Here is a 19,262-nt window from a genome sequence, read left to right on the forward strand (position 1 = left end):
ATCAGGTGTGGGCTGTGCTTAGTGGCTTCCTTCTGAAAAGGATGGTCCATAAAGGGGATGAAGAGTGACCGCATAGCAGGGAACCTGACACTGACCTCAGCCAGGTGAGCAAGGTCAGCGTCTCGGGGACGGGACAGGCAGGGAGCACGTGCCCGGACGCGACGGGGACGGGAAGGGCGCTTCGCCCAAACCCACAACCCTGTCTCATCATGACATAAACGTCAGACAAACCCCAATGAGGGGGGCGTTCTCCAAAATACCCGGCCAGTCCCCAAAAGAGCCGAGCGCTGCACAAACAAGGAAAGCCCCAGAAACTGTCACAACCGAGAGGGGCCTACGGAGGCAAGATAATGAAGTTCCATGAGGGCTCCAGGGGCAGAAAAGGGACATTAAGGAACTGCTAATGAGATAAGAGGACAGCGTGCGCTGCGGTTACGAATGGCACATCAGCATTGGCTCATTAATGATAAAATGTGCCCCGCTCAGGTACGACAGCCATCGTCAGGGGAAATGGGCCGTGGGGAGCAGGTGGAACATTCTGTGCTGTCTTCCTAATAATCCTGTAGCTCTGACACTGCTCTAGCATAAGTCACGTGCTCACGGCCGTGCTGCAGGTGATGGTCTGCTAGGACAATGCTGCCACTGACCTGTCCCCGGCTGGCGTCCTGAGGAACGTGCACCTCGCGTCACGGGGCGCTGTGAGGAGTTCCCAGCCTGACCTCCTCTCCCCCGGCCAGCCCTGGGGGGTGTCCCGGGGCCAAGCCCCCCCTGCGGGCCCTCGTCCTGCCCCCACCCAATTCCTTCCTTGGTTAATGTCCTTCGTCTTCACCGCAAGCACCTTGACGTGTCACCTGTAGCCCTCGCTGAAACGCGTTGGGGGGAAGTAAGCAAATCCCTGACATCACTGGCCATTCTGCCTGAGCTGCCATTTAAAGACAGGCCCTCTTTGTACCCGACAAGCTGACGAGCTACGATCGCTGGCCCGGAAACTAGCCCCACCGTTGGATCTCACCACAGGCGCCTGGCGAGACCCACTCGATCAAGGAGAAGTCTCTTAGTTCTCAATACGTTTCAAGAGTCGAAAGACGTCTCTGGCTTTATCAACACCCCGCCCTCGTGGTACCCGGGCTTCCTTCAAGTTGGGGAGCGCGGTGCGAGATAAAAGCACTAAACTCATTTTCGCTCAAAGTGCTCGTTTTGTTTCCTTCTTGGGGCTCAAAATACCACATGCGTTGTCCCGGCGGTTCCAACCAAAGCGGGAGATGAGCCCCCAGACCCTGGCGGCCGAGGCTTTAATTCTTGAGACCACCTTGGCCGTCACTTATTAAAATTTCCACTACAACGGGCACCGACGGATGGCTGTGATCACAGGCCGCCTTGTTTTAATTGACAGGTGGTTCCATGGAGACTTAATTATCTCCTGTGCATCCTTCAATCCGAAGGGCCACTTCCCCAACCTCGGGGCCCCGCGGGCGGCCCAGAAGCGCCAGAGAACCGCACAGCCCGAGCACAGGGACGCGGCCCACGTCTGAACATCGTGTTTCCTGCCCTCAGGAAGCCCGCTGCTTTCTACTCTCTGCGCAGGGCGGGGCGAAGAAGTCTGCTTCTCCGCGGATCCTGCCGCTCGCCAAGTGGCTTTGCGAAAGTCGCCAAACTCAGCGTGGACACCCGCTCCACTTGTCAGAGCCGGTGAGGGTGATGGTGTAGCGTCAGCACGTGGGACGGGGCTGCAGCCCGTGGTCCCTTCCAGGGAGGGGAGGGGGCTCACTCAGCGACCACAGACCCTCCGGTCCTGGACCCTCTGCACCAGCAGGAGGCCCGGCTGTGTCCCGCCAGGCACGCGTGTGAGAAGAGAGACCCACCTCCTTTCCCCCCCGGGGGTGACAGCAGGGACCCTGCGGTCTCAGAGCAATTAAACCTGGGCTCCGCCTCCTTGGCTCCCAGAGGACACTGGGGCGCAAAGAGGCCAGCTTCGTGGGACGTAAGAGGACTGAGGTGCAAGAGGCTTTCCGCACCCTCGACACATCACGGGACGCTTAGCAGGCTGTGACGTAAGCACAGCGGTATTAAGCGCCCTGTCACCCTAGGGTGACTGTACCAGTTTGTCTGGGACCAGGGGGGAACCCCGAACATGGGACTTTCTGTGTGGAAACCAGGGCCATTTCAGGAGAACGGGGACAAGTTGGTCACACGAGCTGTTGTCTGGAGGCAGCCCACTATGGCCAACTCTGAGTCGTCCCCGTGGGTCCAAAACAAGGAGAACCCCACGTCTCGAGTTTCCGCGGTGCTAACACGGCAGGGCCTTTCCGGAGACCTCACGGCGGGTGACGCATCGCCCTTGGACACGTGATGCGCTCTGCCGGGTGACGCTCCAGCGCTCCCGCCCCGTGGGTACCGTCATCCCACCGAGACCGGAGAGGCCCCTTCGCCTGCACCCCACACAGCCACGCGTCCCCGGACTCTCCCCGTCCCTCGACCGGAACAGCTGCTTCTCGCCCGGCGTGCGGGCACGCGTGAGGAATCCGAAGACGCCGGGGACGGAGTGGCGGGGCTGGGGCGCAGCGAGGGGCCGGAGGCACTGCCTGCTCAGGGTCTCGGGGCCGCGCGCGGCCTCTGCTTCAGCGCTTTGTATCTTAACTACACCCCCTTTCTGCAGGCCGTACGTACTTCTGTTTGGCCTTTAAAAATAAAACTTGCTGTGTTCGCTCTTTGTTAGTTATACCTACATACGGTAAAAAAAAACCTGCACGCGGATGTTTATAGCAGCTTTTTTCACAATTGCCAAAGCCCGGAGGCAGCCAAGACGCCCCTCAGCAGGTGGCGGACACACAAGCTGTGGTCCCTCCAGACAACGGGATCGCGTTCAGCGCCAAAGGGAAGTGAGCTCCCACGCCGTGATGTTACGGAGGAAACACAGACACATCTAACCAAGTGAAAGAACCCAGTGTGAAAAGGCCACGTACTAGAGGGTTCTGACTCTACAACACCCTGGAAAAAGCAAAACCACGGACACAGTAACGACATTGGGGTCTGCCGGGCGTCGGCGGGGACGGAGGGTGAATGAACGGAGCACCGAGGGCCTCTTGGGCAGGGAAACGAGTCTGTGTATCACCGTAGGGACAGACACGTCACGGCGTCTGTCAAAACCCACAGGATGTGCAAGACCAACAGCGACCCCAGGGTAGCCCGCGGACTCTAATTAGCAATAACCGGCTCGTGGGGTGTGACCATCAGCCACGCCAACGCGGGAAGCTGGTGGTTATCGGACCACAGAACTCCCACTTTATCCACTAACTTTTCTGTAAACCATTAACAAATAACGTCGGCTGATTTTAAAAGCAAAAAAAGCAGGTGAAGAGAAACCAGGGAAGATTCCGCTTAACAGAAGAATATTAACTACCACCAGGAGAAATCCTGACCCAGGGGCGCCTGGGTGGCTCAGTCGGTTAAGCGTCCGACTTTGGCTCGGGTCATGATCTCACGGTTCATGGGTTCAAGCCCCGCGTCGGGCTCTGTGCTGACAGCTTAGAGTCTGGATCCTGCTTCGGATTCTGTGTCTCCCTCTCTCCCTGCCCCTCCCCTGCTCACGCTCTGCCTCTGTCTCTCTCAAAAATAAATAAACATTAAAAAAAAATTAAGAAAAAAAAGAAAAGAAATCCTGACCCAGACAATTCATGTCTGGCTGCCACCCTGGGAGAACAATTGAAAACAAGTCTCCAGTTTCTCTGTCCAGACGAGAAAACAAATCCAAACCCACACTGCTCGATGGCACGAAGCAGCAGCCGGAGCGGAGACGGGGCACCCGAGAGGAAGACATGGGCCCCGATGGGCCGCGGCGTCCAGCTCCAGGCAGGGAGCGGGAAAGGGCACAGGCGTCTGGAGACAACCCGGGCTCTGAGCCATGTGGTTCCGGAAGCCGGGTGAGGGTCTGCCTTGGAAGAAGCGTCACTGCCGACTGCTGCTTCCGGGCGAGGGGGTCGTGTGGGAAGAAGGGCAGCCCAGAGCAGACCCTCGACCTCCCCCTACTGCCAGCCCCGCCCCGTGGACTCATCTGGAAACTGCCACGGAAGAGGCCAGGCTGGTGGACGCCCAGGCCAAAGGCTGCCCCAAGGAAGGAACCACAGACACCACAGACACACGTCCTCCCCATGTGTGCCCTGTGTGTCCCCTCAAGTGTGCCTTCCGTGTCCCCTCATGCGTGCTCTGTGTCCCTCCACATGTGCTCTCTGTGTCCCCTCATGCATGCTCTGTGTCCCCTCCACATGTGCTCTCTGTGTCCCATGTGCATCCTTCTGTCCCCTCTATGCATGAGCTCCGTGTCCCCTCATATGTGCCTTCTGTCCCCTCCATGTGTGTCCTTGTGTCCCCTCTATGTGTGCCCTCTGTGCCCCCCTGCCACGTGTCCCATCTCCTGGCGTCTCGGGCACTGAAGCTGTGGTCAGAAGTTAAATTTAGGAGACACACAAGTCAATGGTGATCATGCCACAGCAGCTTGAGCTGGGCGGGGGGGGGGGGGGGGGGGTGGCGGGGGACACGTTCGGCTGGACAGGCACGAGGTGGGGGTCCTGTCCCAGCTCGAGGGGGTCAGAGGAGCCCCTAGAGATGACGAGAAGGCTCCATTCTTGAGCTGACATATGCATCTGCTGTGGGCCCAGTAACGGCCCAGAGCGGTGGGACACATTCAAGTGACGGTGGCCCGGACAGAGGGCTGGCCGGTCCCCAGAGGAGGGGAAGCGGGGGCCCTACTGGCTGAGTCCAGGAGGAGCGCTCTCCCGCCAGAGGTGACCAACCTGCAGGGACAAACACTCCAGCTGCCACGGAGCCTACCTGAGTCCTCCTGGCCATCCCAGCTTGGCGTGCCTCCCGGCAGGGGACACCCTCCGCCGGGTGACTGCGCTCCGCCCCAGGGGACCTTGGGCAATGTCTGCAGACAGTCTGGTCGTCACACCTGGGGGTGCCACTGGTGCCTGGGGGGGCGGCCAGGGGTGCTGTGAATGCCCCACAACACAGACGCCTCCCCCCACAAACGAGCGCCTGGCCCCACCGCGGAGCAGGGTCCCACCATAAAAAGGAAGGAAGCCCCACCCTCCTGACAACACGGATGGACCCGGAGGGCCCGGCGCAACCTCAGCCAGGCAGACAGATGCCGTGTGAGCCAACGCGCCGAACCTAAAAACACCGACTCCCTAAAGAGAGCAGATGGAGGGTGTGGGTGGTCAAAGACACCAACCTCCAGTCACAAGACGGGTGGGACCTGGGGACGTCGGTGCGGCCCGGGGACGAGAGCTAACGTCACCTTAGGGCACATGTGCGAGTCGCTGAAGGGATGTTAACCAGGCTTACGGGCTCCATTCCCAAGGTGCACGTACACGTATCGGCTGGTTACGCTGCAGCCCGAAGCCAACAGCACGTTACAGGTCAACTACGTCTCGGTAAGACCGGGGAGGGGGATGAGACTAAAGAAGAGGCAGTGTTTAAAAAAGAAGACGTCACGGGGGCCGAGGTTGGGGACCCCTGTGATTCTGACCCGAGAACGACCAGCGGCCCACACGCGGAAGGAGCCTAGGAAGACGTGCGCGTGTCGGCGCGTGTCCCACGGAGGGTGCACGACAGCTCGTACGCCTTGCCATCCGTTCCCTCCTTCATCCGTTCGCTCGTTCGGCAGCTGTGGATGAGCGCCGACCGCGTGCCAGGTGCCGGGCCGGCTGCCCGGCTCCGCCCCCCTCGCCCGCGACTCACGCAGGAGTGACAAAGCCCCTTCAAGAACCAAGGGAAGTGTCAGTGTTGCACACGCGTGTGCAGGGTGCCGACAGAAGCACCTCTCCGGACTCAACCCGCACTCCAGCGAGGCGCACTGACGTCCCCCCCACCCGGGACCTGCCTCCGGTGTCCGGGTCATGGAAATTCGGATCCAAGCCGCGTTCCAGCATCTTGGTGATCTTTTCCACCGAGCGGTGCTGAATGTGGTCCGTGAACTTTTTCAGATTGGTCTAAAGAGAAAAGCAAAAAGACAGAAATGTCTTAACGGGTCGCCGGGAAGGTTCCTTACAGGGTGTGCCCTGGCTTCCGCCCTGGAGAGGGAGCTGCCCCCGCCCCCGCCCCCCGCCGGGCGCTGTGGACCCACCAGGCAGCAGCTGGGCGTCTGGAAGCCCAGCACGCGGCAGATGCAACCAGGCCGCCCTAGATGCGGGTTTCAGAAATCTCTCGCCTTTCAGCCTTTTGCTGTCGCCAAGAGCCACAGGACTTTCCTTTGCTTTTGAAAGGACAAACCAGCCGGACCCCTTTGAAAAACTAGTTTCCCGGGTCCACCCAGGCCATCAGACTCCACCTCTGGGGAGTGAGGCCCAAGGACTGGTGTTCGTGTTCTCTAGTCTCGAAAGCAGCAGCTGCGACGGAGAGCGGACAGGGCAGCCTCCTGCTGGGCTAATCCACTTTTGGGTGGACCCCGTGACTACGTGGATGGAAACAGGGACGCCTGGGCACAGAGCGATTCAAGGTGAGGAGCGACATTCACTTTTCGGGAGGTCAAAATGATCCGTGGGTCAGCCGTGGCGGGGAGGGATGTCTCCCCAGCTTTGCCCGGCCCCGTCTGCAACAGGGAGCAGACGGCCCCCGGGCTACCTGACGATGACCACGGTATCCCGTCTGCCTCCACCTGAAGACGCCAACCCTTGCCGCTGGCCCGATTCTGCAGCCCCCTGCACAGGGTTCCCCACACACACCGCAGGGGCAGCAGCGAGGGCTCCGGGACCTCCGGCCCGCCGACACAGGCTGGTTCTCCGCCCGAATGTTTTCTGTACATTCCACGGCCAGAATTAACAGATGCCCAGCGACACAAGAGACACTAGGTATCACGTAACGCTTTCACTGCTATTTACTAACCGACGTCCTTATTAATCCGAAAGCACGTTCTTATCTACACTTCAGAAGGTAGTCAGAGCAGCCAGAAGCTTCCTCCAGACCTTGGGGTCTAAACACGGCCACCCGGCAGATTCCAAGGCTGGGCAAGGAATGTGCACGAGGGCCAGGAACATTAGTTGGGCCACAAAGTTGTCAGCACTCAGAGGACGGCGGGGACATGCCAGAGGGCAGAGAGCCGGCCACATCTGGGCAACTTGAGCACGGAAAGAAATAACGGCGTACCGTAACCGCTGAGCACGGTAAAATCCACGCGTCTACCGTGGCACAAATCGGGGACAGAACAAAAGCCAGGGGAAGCCGCTGGCTGAGAACGCCCTCCGCGAGCTCGCCTGGGCGGCACCGGGACAGGCGAGGGGCAGGGTCCAGGCGGCTTCCCGATGCTGGCCCTCCCTGGGCTCACGTCCTCGGGCATCCTCAGAAATCACACATCCTTTCCAGCACTAAGGCAGATACGGCCACGCGCTCCAGCCCCAGCAGCCCCTGGACACGCACGGCGTCCCCGACCAAGGGCGGGAGCCCCGCCAGCAAGCCAGCCCTCACGGACCGCAGCCCGCGGCTCTCTGTCTCAACCCTGCCGGCCACGTGCAGGTCTCAGCTCCGGGTGGTTTATGCGAACAGCTCTTTCGCTGACTCTGTGCTCAGTGCTGTCCTCCCTGTCGCCAGCAGTGGCTCAGAGAGAATGGCTACCCCTCCTCCCAGAAACGCCCGGGGGGGGCGTGCCCACAGCAGCGTCCCCTCTGATGCCAGTCGATCCACGAGTTGCCACCAGCATGCTTTCGTCACACAGGAGGAGAGGAGAGCCACATGCAGGGGCTCTGGCGGGCGGACGCCCTTCCGGGCACCAGGAAGTCACGTTCATTTGTGTGGTTTGGTCAGGCCCACGGGGGCCACGCCAGCGGAGGACACGCAGGTGCATGCACCTTGCCCCCGAGGGCACAAGTCCGGACCCACCCTGCGGCGGGGTCCCGCCTTCGAGGAAACCTCGTGGCCCCCTGATCCGTGGAGACGGCGATGCCACGTAAGAGACACGAGGCCGGGTGTGGAAACGGCAGCCGTCCCCGCCTACCTTTGTGTGCAGCTTGGCCAACTGTTTCTCGTCCAGGCTGGATTGCTTATACACCCGCTTCTTGTATCGAAACTGGCACAGAGACAGAGACAGGAAGAAAGAAAACACGTGAGTACGTCACATGGTGTTCAAAGGCCGCCTCGGGGAAGGCAGGGGCCCCACCGCCAACTCTCCCGGGGAAACTAAGCACAGTCATCCCACAGACCCCTGACATCGCAAGAATGACACCTGCGGGGATCCGCAGCCGTGGGGCTGAAAAGCCACGGAAAGGAGAGCCACCCAAAGGGACGAAGGAGGCGTATCCTCCCACAGAGAAGCCACGCAGGCGCTCCTCTGCGTTAGTGGTGATCGTGGTCCTCATGGCCGTGCGTGTGGCCCCGTGGACAAATCAGGATGTTTCCTTGACGTCCTCCCCCACCAACGTGCGTGAGAAGCCCGGCCCGGCGAAGCCAGCGTCCCCCGTGCCTCAGGCCTGGCCCGGGCTCTCCCCGCAAACGTGCGCCCCACCCCCCGCCCCCGAACTGGAAACCACACGTTTTCCTCCGACGTGTCGGAAGTGCCCAAGAACAACGTGCGGGTGCCAGTCGGCCTTGAACCCCAGCACCTCCGCCTCAGGCCGCGCCCGGAGGCCCCTCGGAGATAAAACGGGCCGGAGGCGCTACTGAAGGTTGGGGAGGGCACCCGCGGTTTGCGGGAAGATTCCCGGCCAGGACACCTGTTCGGTTCCAGCCCCACCGACGTCCCGTCAGCCCGGGGCAGACGCTTTCCCATCTCAGACTCTGGTTCCCGATCTGTCGGTGGGGACACCCGAGGACGGTGCGTGGGCGTCCTGGCCCGGACTGGCTCTGGCCAGATGCGCCCCACACCTCCCTGGATTCCGCCACAGCCTGGGGGTTTCACGAGCACGGGTGGGGGGTGGGGGGTGGGGGAGGAAGGACGGTGTGGGGCAGCGGGACAGCGGGGGCGGGGGGCCCATCCTGGCACCAACCCTAACTGCACACACAGGGTCCGAACTGACAAAATTCCTGTCGCACAGACTGAAACCGGGCTTTCTGTCAAGTGTCAAAACAAGCCCGTGGTGAAGCCAGGAAGTTTGGTGGAAAGTTCCGGGACCACGGGCGCTGGCCACAGGCCGCAGGCATCTGTCTCCCCTGGCTGGACCGGCAGCAGGGGCCCCAGACCTGGTTTAGGACTTCTTCCCCCGGTTCTAGACTCGAGCAAGACCGCGTGCTCGTGTGCCCCGCGCCCTGGGCTGCGTGAGCCCCTCGAACACCTGGTCTGTACCCGTCAGACCTCCGAGGTTTCGGGAGCCACGAGGGGTGACGTCGGGAGAGGTGGGGGCTCACTGACTGATGCCTCTAAGGGAATCCGAGTCACCGGGACTCCTTCGGGGTATAAAAAGACGCTGGGGCCGCGAACGTCCCCTGGCGGGACGGGAAGTGCTCAGAGGAGGAGGACCGCTTCCCGAGGCACCCTCGTGTCTAGCCTGTGGCGACGGGGACGCAGCTCCCAACACAAACCCTTTCCCTGCTCTTTTCTCAGTGCTTCACACGCAGCCAACCACATTCTACCAAAATTCTCAGGGGCAAAGAGCTCACGGCCACGGCCGCCCCGACCGGTGGGAGGCCAGGCCCGTCTCCCTCCTCCCTGGCGGGATGGAGGCCCGAGGAGATGAGTAAACAGAAGTACAGTCCCTCCCCCGTTTGTAGCAGATCGCCAGCAGCCCATGGACACCCTCCCTTGAGCCTCACGGCCCCCCAGGAAGGCGGGAGTAACGTCCCCTCGATTTCAAAGCCGGGAACCCGAGGCCCAGAGAGGCTGGGTGGCAGGTCCAGGCCACACAGCTACCAGGAACAAACTGAGCCCCGTGTGGGGTGACACACACGCGGGAACAGAGGTGCCCCCCCCAACAAACCACCCCCTCAGCCCCCTGACACAAGTCCCTGGACAGGACGTGGGAGGGAAGGCGAGTGTGTCCCTTCTGGAGTCCACGGCACTGCCCTGCCCAGCTTACAGGGTGTCCCCACACCCTCTCCTTTGGTTCTCGGTGGGTGGGGGACCGGCCGGAGGCACCCTCTGATCAAGAGTGGGTTCTGGACGTCCTGGTCTTCTCGCCAGGTTTTACTCCCAATGTGGAAATGATCAGTCCCCAAAATGAATCGCCCGTTTCCTGTTCCCGGTCTGTCACCTGCCACTCAAGCGTGAGGTCCGGCACACCCGACCTTGACAGTCCTGTGCACGGTGAGCAGGCCTAGGAAGTGTCTGGTGCTTAACAGGCCCCCGACGCGGGAGTTTTTTTTTTTTTTTGGCAACGGATACCCATTTCACGGAGAAGCAAACTGAGGTCCAAACAGCGAACCACAGGATGCCAAGTGGCACCCCATCTTTTCCTCCACTGAACCCTTCCCTCTGGTCTGACACATGTTCCATCCAAATGGGGGTCCCGATAACCTCAGCCTCAAAGTCTCTATCAAGCCCAGAAACGTGCAGATTCGGTCCGGCCTCGGTCCATGACCTCTCTGAGTCCAGGGTGATCTCGTCGCTGAGAATATGGCAAAGCCCACTCAGCTTGCCCACGGGCCGGTGACGATTCCCCACGTGCAGCCCCCCGCTGTTTGAGGAGGCCGAAATGAGCCTCATGACTCGACAACAGCTACGGGAGAAATGACCATTTGCCAGCGACTTGCAGAACTGCCTTAATACGTCACGTGGACATACCGCGTGTAAAGCCGGGGGTCCGAGCGGCAGGGGCCGGTGGCACACTGCGTGTGGCCCAGGTTGCGCACTGACCCTTCACGAGGCAGCCCGGACCGACAGCAGCTCCGAGCCCACTGGTCATTCCTGGGCAAGAAGCAGGAAGGAAATCCTGCCTCTGATCACAGCCGGATGGCCACTGGCCACCCCACATCCAGGGACGGGAGACTGACTCGGGGAGGCGGAAGCGGGCCCCACTCTGCACCCCAGGACCCGCAGGCCCCCGCGACACGACCCCGAGCCGCACCCGAGGTTGGCTCACCCCAAGATTTCTCAAAACAAACGGAGCAAAACCGGTGCGGCCGTCTGAGCTTCGCCAAACCAGGTGCAACCCCAACCTCGCAACGAACCTCGAACTTGGGGGTCGCTGCCCAGTTGAAGTCAGATCTGGAGTCCCGCGAAGGTCCTCCCCCCCACCCCGCATCCAGGCCGCGAGGCAGACGCCGGTACCTCCAGGGAGGGGATGCCCTTGCCCGCGGGCTGCGGGTACTCGCGCAGAAGCCGCTCCTCGTCCAGGAACTTCCCGTCGCGCCCGTTGCTGGCAGGCTGGAACAGCCCGTAGTTCAGGACGTCCTTCAGGCTCTGGTTCAAGGAGCACAGAATCCGCTGCTTTGCGACCCACACGGTCGCGTCCGGGTCAAACCGAAGGCACTTCTGCAGAGGAGGACAAAGACGCCTGATCAGTGGCACATCCCACCCGGCACGTGGCCAGAGATGTCAGAGGGGTTTCCACAGACGTCCTCTGAGCAGCGGACCCCCGCCCCCACGCTTCAGGACGAGAAATCAGACCCCCTTGTCGCCCGGATGGAGACACGGTGTCAACACCGAAGGAGAAAAGCAAGGACTGAGCCACTGGCTTCTGCGGCCTTGACTCAGACGCTTGGCACCGGCCGTGGTTTTCTGGTCAACCACGCCGGCCGCCTCGGGCGGCTCCCCCCCGCATGGGGCTTCTCAAACCCCCAGCGCTTGTGGACACCGTGTCGACCCCCCGGCCACCCAGCAGAGCGTCTGAGGCAGCACGTGCACTGGTCACAAGCGTGAAGGTGACGGGGAACACGCTTTGAGAGCCGCAGCTCAAGCAGAGCATAGCACGATTTGCCTCGTACGTCGGCCGCACGTCATCTCCGACACGGATGGAGGCCTCGGCTCGTAACCTCTCTGGTGGGAAAGTCCACGGCAAGCGGCCGTGCCACTCCACCGGACTGTGGACAGACCAGCCCCGCCACTCCCAAACCAGAAAGGAAGGCCGTGATGAAACACAGTTGGACTTAAAAAAGTCCCATGGGTTGCCAGGAGTGGCAAAAATCAGTCACACCTTGCAAAAGTGTAACAGTGCCACTAAGTACCCAAAGGTTATGCTCCCGGGCCCCCTTCTGGGAGATTCACCAACGAACCAGGAAAAGCAAACGCAGCATCACATCTGCTTCTAACCACGTCTCGTTTTTTTAAAGACTTTGTTTTTCCACTTTTTTAATGTTTTTTTTTTTTTTATTTTTGAGAGAGAGCACATGCAGTGGAGGGGCAGAGGGAGGGAGGGGGAGGGAGGGAGAGGGAGGGAGGGAGAGCGAGAGAGAGAGAGAGAGGGAGAGAGAGAGAGAGAGAGAGAATCCCAAGCAGGCTCCGCGCTGTCCGTGCAGAGCCCGAGGTGGGGCCCGATCCCACGAACCACGAGATCGTGACCTGAGCTGATATTAAGAGTTGGATACTTCACCAACTGAGCCACCCAGGCACCCCGTGACTTCTCATTTTTGTTGAATTAAAATGATGTTCTATTGAACGGCCATCAGCCGGGGCTCGAGATGGCCTTGTCACTGTAAAAAAAACCTTCAAAAAGGACAGGAGGCTGGGACGGGTTCTCTACTGGGGGTTGGGCGTGCCCAAGGACACGGAGGCCCTCCCCGCATCGTCCCGTGCCTCGGCCTCCGGGAAGCACCTCCCCGCCAGGTAAGAAGAACCTGCCCCACTCAACAATGAGGAACCTTCAGCAGGCAGCCCAGGGTCCCGCTGCCAGGAAACCTGACCCTTACACATGATTCACCCGTCCGTCCCTCCCCACTGTCAATGGCTGAATTCAAGGGTGACCTCGGAGCTCCCTTGGGGCTACCGGGCTGGGTGGGGGCGGGCTGTTCACTTCGGTGACGCTTCATGACTGCAGCCGCAGCCCCGGCCGGCCTTGGCTGGGTGACGGGAGTATCTGGAGACACAACAAACTAGATCTGCCCGACGTGACCGAGCGGGGCCGCAGATAACACACACGCCAAGTCCTGTTTCGGGAGTCGCCATTGGCCTCTGGTTCCAACCACACAGACACCCAAGTTCCCTTGGATGCCAGCACCCCAGGCTGACCTGGGGCCCCTGCACTGTGGCCAGCAGGTGAGCACCCAGTGGAATACGGGCTGGCACCTGCTCCCAGGGGACCCGTGGGCCTTTGCAGGTGATCACAGAGCGCCCACTGCCACTCTGGGCAGAGCCGGGGCTGCGGAGTCTATGCCCTGGGCGGGCCAGTTCTGCACAACAAAGAACCGTCCTGCTCTAAGAAACACCAAGAAGACCCAATTCAGAACCTTCTAGAAGGAGCAGGAGCTTGGCGGTCAGGAAGGCCTGGGCTTACAGCCCAACTGGTCACACTACCTTTGTGATCCTGGGCGAACCCACCGGCCCAGAAGTCCCTGTTCCCAGGGTGAAAATCGGAACCCACCTAACTCGAGGGGCTCGTAAGGGTCAGACAGAATGTAAATAATACAGGTCGTTAGGGGTTGAACGTGTCCCGCAAAGCATGCTGACGTCCTGACCCCCTTTATCTGTGCGTGCGATTTATCTGGAAATAGGGTCTTGGCAGATGTAATCGAGTTAAGATGAGGTCGTAACAGAGTAGGGCGGGCCGCAATCCACTGTGTCCCTCTGAACAGGGAAATTTAGGCACGTACGTGCACACGCCACGCAAAGACGGAGGCGGAGACGGAGGCGGTGCATTCCAAGCCAAGGAGCGCCAGGCATCGCCACCAGCAGCCGGGGCAGAGGCCTGGCCCGGACTCTCCCTCCGAGCCTCGGGAGGAGCCAGCCCTCCCCGCCGCCCCCGGATCCCAGCCTCCAGCCCCCAGGACCCGGAGACGATATATGTCTGTGGTTTAAACCCCGCAGGGCAGGGGTGGGGGCACAGACCGGGACTCGAGCACTCAAGGCTGTAGATTAACCTCGGCGGACCTGGAAGGTACAGGCCAGGGAGGAGTCAAGGAGCATCTCCGGGGTTTCCGGAATGGGAGGTGGTCCCACCACTGAGATTTGGGAGGGTGTGTGGGCGGCGGTCAGTTCGGGCTGGGCTGGGCTGTTGGATCGCGTTGTCGGCAACAGAGAGTTGACCCTCGAGTTACCCGTTGGCGTGCTGGTGTCTAACTCGCCGTGTGCGCAATGGACGGTGTGCTTGGGCTCGTGGCCAGTGTGCGCCTTTGTATTCAAGCCCTGTCAGAGCAACCATCCCGCCACTGCTGGGCTGAGGAGCTGGTTCCAAGTCTTACTTCAGAAGGGGATTCCCACTGGGCGATCATCTGCGTCGGAACGGCTTTGTGGCCCTTCGAGGGCTTTCTTTTGTGCGTGCGGCCCAAGGCCCGGCCGTCAGGTGGAAGGAGAACACGCTTCCTCGCAGCCGTGTTTCACCGTCTCCCCCAGCACCAGTGTCCCAGCACTTTGTCGCTCTATTTTGCAAAGCTATTGGCACCTCAGAGGCTAGACGTTCTCCCTTTGAAAGAAAGGATTCAGAATCTCCTATGTGTTGTCCTTTGCCCTAGAACTTGAGAATCTGAGACTCAGCTTCGTTTTCTGGGAAATGGGAATAATAATGATGGTGATGGTTTTTATATCACCAGTAACCATCGTATTTGTTACATGTAAGCGTGTCGTACAGATTGTTTTCATTACATACGAGTATGTGATTACACGTAATTATATCTACGACAATAATCACGATAATTCTGCTCACTCGTGGTTGTGGTGAAGGGAAGTGTGGTTACACAGTTCCTACGTGTTAGGATTCAATCAATGTCGACCACTACGGTCTCAACGTCACCATCAACATGACCACCACCACCATCATTGTCATCTCCAGGCTCTGAGCTCCTTAAGGCGCAAGACCCGCATCTCAGTCACCTCGTGTCCTCCCACCCATGCCCTTCCCAGGGCTGGTACGAGATCCTTTATGCAGAAGACAGAAGCCGGAGGAATAAAGGCGTTCCCTTAAGCCACCCTTGAATGGCAGTAGCTGGGCCCTAGGATTCCTGACACCCAGGCTATCTTGGCAATCCCCCCTGTGCTATATGAGTCCTCTGGCAAATCGCTCACCCTGAGAATACCTGTAACAGATTATGAAGCGTACCCATCTCCCAGGGCTATAGGGTGACGGGAAGCAGGTACCAATCTTTCTCAACACCTCATCAGGCATCACATGGTAAGAGTGGGGTGAGGAAAGGTCACTTCAGGTAGAAACCGTCTTCGTGCTCCGTCTGCCAGACTCATCACTCCCCCCCAGATTTGTCCCCTGCTGATCCTGTGCTGAGCCCTTGACCTGAAATTCCCATCCCCAACCCTCCCGTGGCTTTTTGTTCCCGGGCACTGTCCATGGTGTGCGTGCCCTCCCAGACAGCTTACTTATTCCTCCCTTGGGGCATCCACGGGGGGCTCATCTGAGCACTTATGTTCAGCTTCTCCATCCGGTCTGAGAGTGGAGTCTCTCACCGCCTCCAATATGGCCTAGGGCTGGTTTTCTCACTGTGGTTTTCGTGGCTCCCAGCTGTCATTCATTGACTGGACGACCCACGCCAGGACTGCCCTCGCAGCAGGGCTGTGTCTGATGGGCTGCTGGGGAAGGACGGGGGTTGAGGAGGGGTAAGTGAGGAAAGGCAGCGGGACGTGTCTGGTGTCTTCTGAGCTGGCCGCACGGTGGGCTTTCCTGGAGCCACGTGTGAGCACGTAGGTAGCACCCACCACGCATGGAAGGAGAGGGGTTACCTGGCACGCCAGGCCGTGTATGTGCCCTGTGCACCTGCACCTCCAGCTGACCGTCCCTTCCCTGCCTCGCCTGCCAGCTGAAATCATACTCACTCTCCCAACAGGGCCCAGGACTCACCCTCTGTAGCGTCCCTCCAGGTTGAGGTGACCACCGAATGTCCCGAACAGAACCCAGGGAGCTGATCTGACTGCCCACGGACCACAGTGGACCACAGCCAAGCTACTCGGCTGACCGCTGCTCCCTCTTGTCCAGCCTGTGGTCACAGCCTCTCCATCCTGCATGTACTTTGCCTCACGACATTTCAGTAACCGTCACTCTTTGATCTCCTGGTGCAACACCCCAAATGCCGAGACGTCCAGAGCCACCTGGAAACCTCCCAGAGTGTCTGGGCTGGGCCGCATGGCTTAAGATACCAAAAAACTGCAAGAGGATGTAATGACATCCCCAAGACCCAAATCACAGCGGCTTCTCCCTCAGGCCTGATGAGCAGAGCATTCGTGGTAGCTTGGGAAGGGAGGTGGGGCTGACAGGGCAGAGAACCGCGAAATCTAACAGGGAGAGCAGGACTCGGTGACCGACATCAGCCTCAGTTCAGGGGTCCGTCCCAGAAGCTCCTAGGGTTTCCTGGGGCCAGCATCAGGTCTTCTGAGCCCCAAGAGGCCTTGACTCAGTGGAGAGAGGCACATTCGAACACAGGGAAACCATCCACATCTTCTTCTGAGATGTCCCCCCTCAATCCTGTGCACGGGCCCCCCCACCCCGCTGATTAGTGTTCCTCCCTACTCCAGACTATGAGCTGCTCCGTGGGAACAAGGCCGTGTGTCTATTTCTTGGCACATCCACACCTGAAGCTCCGTAAATACTGATGGAAGCGAACCGCACTGAACACAAGCCTCCAGAAATGGAATGCTCCTGGGTGACATAGCCCAACACAGAGTAGGGCCTGGTCTTGACCACAGTGAGGATGGATGCCGGGAGCTGCTGTGACCACGGGCTCGCTCTGCACCCAGGACACCGGGAACACATTATCTCGTTAAGATACGGCAAAGATCCAGAGAGGGCAGACCTGCACCCGTGTTTGCAGAATTGTGAGCAGTACAGCTGTGGTCGGCTGGGTGGTTGACGGTATGAAACTCCACCCTTCCACTGGTAAAGCTCACGGCCAAACTCAAGTCTAAAGTGAAGAGAGTGAGAGCCGCCTACTCTCCTGCTTGGTCAGCATGAGTCGTAGCCGTTCTGCAAGATGTGAGGCTCACAACCGAGAATACCAGGACACAAGGGGAAGAACACGGACTTGGACACAGACAGAGGCAGACACCCAGTCTGTCTGCCACGTATGCTGGGTGTATAGCTTCCTAGGGCTGTCGTGACAAAACGCCACAGATGGGGGCTTAAATCACACACATTCACTGTCCCCCAGTCCTGGAGGCTGGTGTCCAAGGCCCAGGCGTGGGCAAGGCCAGGTCCTCCCGAGGCCTCTCTCCTTGCGTGTGGACGGCTCCTACCCCTGTGTCCTCAGGGGGTCGTCCCGCTGTGTGTGTCTGTGTCCTGATCTCCTTTTTAAAACACGGTTCCTACTGGATTAGGTCCCACTCCTGTGACCTCATTTTACATGAATCATCTCTTTAAAGACCCCACCTCCAAATATACTCACATTCAAAGATGCCAGGAGTTAGAACTTCTGCAGAGGGATGGGGGGGGGGGACAACTCAGCACATAACACTGTGACCATGGCCAAGTCTCTGCCTCACACTGAGGACCACAGGCCTGGGTGGGCCACGTCTGGGATGTCGACTAACTCACACAATCCGTGAAGGATCAAAACCCTTGTGCTCTGGCGTCACGTGCCCACCAACGCCCAAGTGGACATCTCTTGTTTGGACTTGCAATAACACGGCAAGAGAATTTCATGGAAAAGAGTACACCGTTCTCCACATCTGATCTGGGTCCCGTACAAGGGGGATGATGGCAGTCATCGTTGTGTGAGGTCTTACAAAGGTCGGGAAGGGGGTAGACAAAGCTTGAAAGAACGGCAAATATCACACTGCATAAAATAAACACTGAGAGAGTGGCCGGTCTGGAGGTCAAGTAAAGAACCATCGACACGGCAAGGTCGGAGGGCACAGATACCTTCGGTCCACTACATGCAGCACGTCTGTTCGTTCATGTTTTCCAGAAGACACTTCAATCCACCGCACTCTTGACTTCCACCCGGAAGAGTTAAAAAAACAACGAGGATGCCAAAGCACTCGGGGGTCGTGAAGCCAAGGGGACACTCCCTGGATCACCCTGTGGGGACCCAGAGCTGGACACACAGACCCGAGGGAGGATAAATAGCCCAGCTCTTGGAGCACCTACAGACAGCATCCAGCAAGAACTCAGGATATTCTGGAAGAAATGCAGGCTTCTGAGCACATCACGCGTTGCAAAGAAGTGCATTTCACAATTTAAGACTTCCTCCGGGCCACACTTTAGGTCATTATCAGTCCCTTTAAGATGCAGTTTAAAAGAGCCATAATAGGGGAGCCTGGGTGGCTCAGTCAGTCAAGCATCTAGCTTTCAGCTCAGGTCATGATCTTGTAGTTCATGGGTTCGAGCCCCGCGTGGGGCTCTGTGCTGACAGCTCGGAGCCCGGAGCCTGCTTCGGATTCTGTGTCTCCTTCTCCCTCCGCCCCTCCCCACCCTCTCAAAAATAAACATTAAAGAAAAGTTAAAAATAAATAAAGAAATAAGAGAGCCATAACACACAGAACTTGCCAGGGGCCATTTCAAGGGACACTCAGGCATGTTCGCGCCTTTAATAACAGCTGTTCACGTGCCATCTGCAGATTTGCCCACCTCTGAAATACAGCCAATGCCAAGGCAACCCAAACCGGGACGGGGCAGTTTCCAAAGGAAACACTGCTCCCTGCTGTGCACAAAGACCTCTCGGGCTGGAACCTGTGGCGACAAACAGGCAAGCGCCCTCACGGCTAAGGCATGAAGATTAAAATGAGGGATTCCGAGGGAAAAGGAAATGCTGGGTGACCTTGACTGAGGACAGCCTCGTGCGTGGATGCTGAAGGAAGGCCAGGAGTCATGAGGGTGCTTCTGGATGTCTGAACGCTAATAAAGGATAAAGTGGCCGTGGATTCGTTTTTCGAATCGGAATAAGTCCTTTCAGACGGTAAAAGCCTAACTACCATCTGGTGCTCGGTCGAAGCGACGGGCGAACCGCGGGCTGGGGCTGATTTTTAAGGGGCGAACTGGTGGTCCTCCGCCATTGTCAAGGTGACGGTAAACGGAGAGGCGCCGCTCAGAATCTGGGCGTGGCCCACGTCTCCAGGGAAGGGAGTTAATTCTTCTCTCCTGATGGCCATCGTCAGGCGGCCCCCGGAAGTGGAGTGGGGGACAGGACGTTTGGGGTTGGGACCACATGGTTGCAACTGCTGACACGTCTTCTCACGGGCTCCGGAGGTCGGGACTAGTGCTCCTGAGTCCAGAGGGGAACAGGGAAAACTCAGAACGGCTCCCAGAGCC

The 19,262-nt window shown here is 59.2% G+C and overlaps 1 protein-coding gene across 1 annotated transcript in view; it reads right to left on the bottom strand.

The window, feature by feature from the left end:
- Nucleotides 1-19,262, bottom strand: part of SHANK2 (SH3 and multiple ankyrin repeat domains 2) — a 490,038-nt gene that overhangs the window by 390,291 nt on the left and 80,485 nt on the right. The window contains 3 exon segments of the mRNA XM_042904258.1: nucleotides 5,882-5,990; nucleotides 7,988-8,059; nucleotides 11,192-11,395. Of these exon segments, the coding sequence (XP_042760192.1) occupies nucleotides 5,882-5,990; nucleotides 7,988-8,059; nucleotides 11,192-11,395 (385 nt within the window).

This window comes from Panthera leo, chromosome D1 (assembly GCF_018350215.1).
Source record: "Panthera leo isolate Ple1 chromosome D1, P.leo_Ple1_pat1.1, whole genome shotgun sequence".
In the NCBI taxonomy this organism is placed as follows: domain Eukaryota; kingdom Metazoa; phylum Chordata; class Mammalia; order Carnivora; family Felidae; genus Panthera; species Panthera leo.